This window comes from Mus pahari, chromosome 1, assembly GCF_900095145.1.
Source record: "Mus pahari chromosome 1, PAHARI_EIJ_v1.1, whole genome shotgun sequence".
NCBI classification, from domain to species: domain Eukaryota; kingdom Metazoa; phylum Chordata; class Mammalia; order Rodentia; family Muridae; genus Mus; species Mus pahari.
In genome coordinates, this window is record NC_034590.1 from 1,170,234 (window position 1) to 1,174,633 (window position 4,400).

The window sequence follows — 4,400 nt, forward strand, 5'->3', positions numbered from 1 at the left end:
AGAGAGAGAGAGAGAGAGAGAGAGAGAGAGAGAGAGAGAGAGAGAGAGAGACTCTGCCTTGTTTATAGAAGACACAGAGGGCGGTTCCTCCCTGTGATTAGCCTCCCATAAACACTAGTAATGAAAGCAAATGTGTGGGTGGGTGGCAATGCTCACGGACCTGTCACAGATAGACTTTCATCACATGTGAAATCAAATGTGTGATATCAGGAGACAAGTGAAGTGTCTCGCCATGTACCTACTCATCACTCAGCTAGGATCTTGTCTTGCTTCACCTTTACCCCTTCACAAAGCAGCCTGGATGACTGAAAAGCTGTCCCTTTACCGTTACCTGTGCTTCACACATGGTATTAAGACCGTTGAGACAGGGTTTCTCTGTGTAGCCCTGGCTGTCCTGGAACTCACTCTGTAGACCAGGCTGGCCTCGAACTCAGAGATCTGCTTGCCTCTGCTTCTCAAGTGCTGGGACTAAAAGGTTTGTGCCATCACCATGGCCCAGCTCATTGTATTTTATTATTTCTGTCCTATTATTAAATATCTACCATCTGCCAATGAGAAAAATGACACATAAAGAAACTGAGCTGCATTGTTTAGAGTGTAGAAAGAGCCTGCACCAAAGTCTTTGCCCTGATCCTTCTTCCTTCCTCCGTCCTCCTTCCTTTCTCTTTCTTTATTTTTTTAATTAGACACTGTCTTTATTTGCATTTCAAATGTTACTCTCTCTTTCTTTCTTTTTTGATGGTCTTGGTATGTGGCCCTAAGTGACTCACTGTGTAGTCTAGACTCAAACTGTCAGCGATGCTCAGCCTCAGCCTCCCTAGTGATAGGACAAGATGCCTGGCAGGCTTTGTGTGCACTGACTACTTAGCTCTGCTTCTCCTAAACAGTGCATATTTTAGAATGAATGGGTGAATGTATGAATGAATGAATGAATGAATGAATGAAGTGAATGGATGGATGGATGGATGGATGGATGGATGGATGGATGGATGGATGGATGAGTTGAGCCTCAAAGCCAACTGTACCTCAGTTTCACTGGCAATGGACCACACTGCTGCGAGTTGCTTTGTATACTCCAATTCCCTCTGTGCCTGGAACACTGGAGATGTCAAAGTTGGCACCCGCCTCTGGTTGCTGATGGCATGTTCTCTGTCCCCATAGCCAGAGGAGTCAGTTCTCATTGAAAACTGCCAGCAGCATTGTGTGTGCCAACCAGGCAAAGGCATGGTGTGCCAGGATCACAGCTGCAAGCCAGGACAGGTGTGCGAGCCCTCAGGAGGCGTCCTGACCTGCGTCACCAAAGGTGCTGGGCAGTGTGGCTGGGCTGGGGGGGGGGGTTTACACGGGACACAGGCTGGGAGCTGAGGGTGGCATGCTTCATGGTGAGAGGTTCAGAGGGCTGTGGATTGAGATGCCAGACCTCAGGCTGGGATTCCAGGAGCCAAAGGCAGAGGTCATGCAGGCTGGGTGTCAAGGGGCTTTAAGGCTGCGGGAACCCTGGGGCAAGATTTTGATGGTGGACAAAGGCCCTTGGAATGCTGCAGGATTGGGCAATCTTTTCCTCTCAAATGTAGTGACAATTATCTAAGTTTGCAGGCCACATGGCCTGGAGCAAAACTTCTCACTGAAATGCAGCTTTATTTACAACCGCAAGAGCCAGAGGGGTCTCTGAGTTCTTGCCCAGGGACTCATTGGGTTGGACATGGGGCTTAAGAAACCAGCATCAGGGTCCAGAGTTCGCTGGGAAATCAGAGCTCTGCAATTCTAAGGTGGTTGTTCCCAGGGTAGAAGCAGAGATAAAAATCAAAGAAGAACCTTGACTATGGCACCGTCCAAGCAGAGGACCATGATTTTGGAGATGCAGAGCTCAGAAGAAGCACCCCTCCTTCAAAACTGGGGACACAGTTTTTTTTTTGTTTTTGTTTTTTTAAGATTTATTTATTTATTATATGTAAGTACACTGTAACTGTCTTCAGACACTCCAGAAGAGGGCGTCAGATCTTGTTACGGATGGTTATGCACCACCATGTGGTTGCTGGGATTTGAACTCTGGACCTTCAGAAGAGCAGTCGGGTGCTCTTACCCACTGAGCCATCTCACCAGCCCCCTGGGGACACAGTTTTAACCTCAAACCGGTTTCTCAGGAAGGCAACCCTCTCCTGCAATGAACAAAGGATGAGAACTCCAGAGCTAAGGGCTGGGCTGGGATTCTCAGAAATGATGAGCAGGGTTGCAGAGTCGCTGAGGGAAAGTCTGCATTGATCGGGGTCACAGCAGGAGAAAGAGAGTTTACTACGACAAGGGATTCCCGTATTTGAGGATGTGTGTGGCTACGTCCTTGCTTAGCACGTGCCGCACCCTGGAGTCCATCCACAGCTGGGGAAGGGCGCTGCCAGCACCGACTGCTATAGGGTAAGGAAGAGCACAAGCAACAGACGACTCACTGAGTGGCCCCTGCAGGGCTTCCTTCAGCACATAAGGCGGGGATAGGGAAGTGACATACCCTAGGCTGTCTCAGACCTCACTGGAAAGGCACCCCTGCAGCCACCTCTGGGTGTCCGAGGATCCAGCAGGTTGGGGGCTGCAGGAGCAGAAGCCCCGCTGAGGAGCTGAGGAAACTCGGGCCGGAAGCAGCTGGCTACCGGGGGTATCTAAGTGACTAGCTAGAGAGTCAGTATCCCACCTGCCTGCCTCAGGCCTCACTGGAGCCACCTCTGTAGCAGCAGCAGCAGCAGCAGCAGCAGCAGCAGCCAGAAGAGCAGCCCTGAGAGGGCAGGCACCCCTGCCTCCCGCAGACTCCCCAGCGCCCTCCGCTGGCAAAGCTTCCAGGCCGGTTTCAAACAGGAAACACGTTTGAAGAGGAGCAAGTTTGAAGGCTGGAGGATGATTCACAGAGATTGTATGTGCACCCCATAACTAGAAACCTAGAGGAGGAAGTATAGAGGCACTAACACGGAGCCTTGGACATGAAAGCTCTCTGACGTAATCGTCAGTAATGAGATTCCTAAGGCAGAACACAATGTCACCTGCAAATGGAGCTAGCGCCTCAGGCCGAGAGATGTAGACTGGGGACCAAGTCAAGTGTGAGACGTTGAGACCCCAGACACGGAAATCTCACCAGGATATCCCAGGACTGGGGTCTTGAGCATAGAGACATAGGGTCCAGAAGAAGGTGTTTGATCCCCCCTGGAACTGGAGTTACAGATGGCTATGAGCCTCCATGTGGATGTAATGAACCAACTCCAGGCCCTCTATGAGAACAACACATGTTCATAACTGCTGAACCATCTCTCTGACTTTTCCCCAGAACCACCTTAGGACCTAGGACATAGTTGTCAACACTGTTGCCTGCAATCTGGTCTCCCTCCTAGCGCATTCAGAGTCGATACGCCGGGTACCTTGTGGGGTAAATTCTGGGACCAGCCGAGCTGGTGGTGCGCAGCAGCTCAAGAACATGTCTCCTCTTTCCATAGACCCATGCCAAGGTGTGACCTGTCGGTCACAGGAAACATGCACCGAGAAAAATGGCAAGGGCGTGTGCATAGCCAACTATGAGTCCAAGTGCTGGGTGTGGGGAGACCCTCACTATCATTCCTTTGATGGCCTGAACACTAATTTCCACGGGACCTGCAGTTACCTGATGGCAGGAACTGGCTGCCCTGGCACGGGTGCTAAAGGCTTGCCCCACTTCAGTGTCATCACCAAGCACGAGAGCCAGAGCAACCCTACGGTGTCCAACGTGAGGAAGGTCACCGTGACTACCTACAACACCAGCATCACCATCCACAAGAAAAAGACTGGCAGAGCCCAGGTATGATTAGAGGGACCTACGCACTCTAAGAAGGTCAGCATTGGGAGAGACCTTGATCAATCAAGAGCTCTGAAATAAACCCCAATGGCAGGTCTCTTTCCCAAGAACCTGAGATAGTGGGTTAGAATGTCAGCCAGGAGGAAGCCCTTGGCGAGGGAACGGAGGAAGCAGGACAACCGAGAATACAGCTCCACCTGCACTGCTCCCTGACCCCTGCTGGACTCCCTCTCTCCCCAGGTGAATGGAGTTCTGATGACCTTGCCCGTCAACTTGGCTGGTGGACGGATTTCAGTGATTCATGGAGGCTCAAAGGCTGTGCTGGACACTGACTTTGGGCTGCAGGTCACCTACGACTGGAACTGGAGGGTACACATCACACTGCCCAGCAGCTACTATGGTGCAGTGTGCGGGCTCTGTGGGAACATGGACAAAAACCCCCGGAATGACCAAGTCTTCCCTAACGGCACAATGGCACCCTCAATACCCACCTGGGGTGGCAGCTGGCAAGTTCCAGGGTGGGACCCTCTTTGTTGGAATGAATGTCAGGGGTCCTGTCCCACGTGCCCAGAGGACCGAGTGGAGGAGTATG

At 51.6% G+C, this 4,400-nt stretch overlaps 1 protein-coding gene across 1 annotated transcript in view; it reads left to right on the forward strand.

Moving 5' to 3' along the window:
* Fcgbp (Fc fragment of IgG binding protein) overlaps window positions 1-4,400 on the forward strand; it is an 85,784-nt gene that overhangs the window by 69,616 nt on the left and 11,768 nt on the right. Inside the window, 4 exon segments of the mRNA XM_029531756.1 lie at window positions 1,162-1,303; window positions 3,474-3,811; window positions 4,049-4,397; window position 4,400. The exon segment at window position 4,400 is cut by the window's right edge and continues 200 nt beyond it. Coding sequence (XP_029387616.1) covers window positions 1,162-1,303; window positions 3,474-3,811; window positions 4,049-4,397; window position 4,400 — 830 coding nt within the window.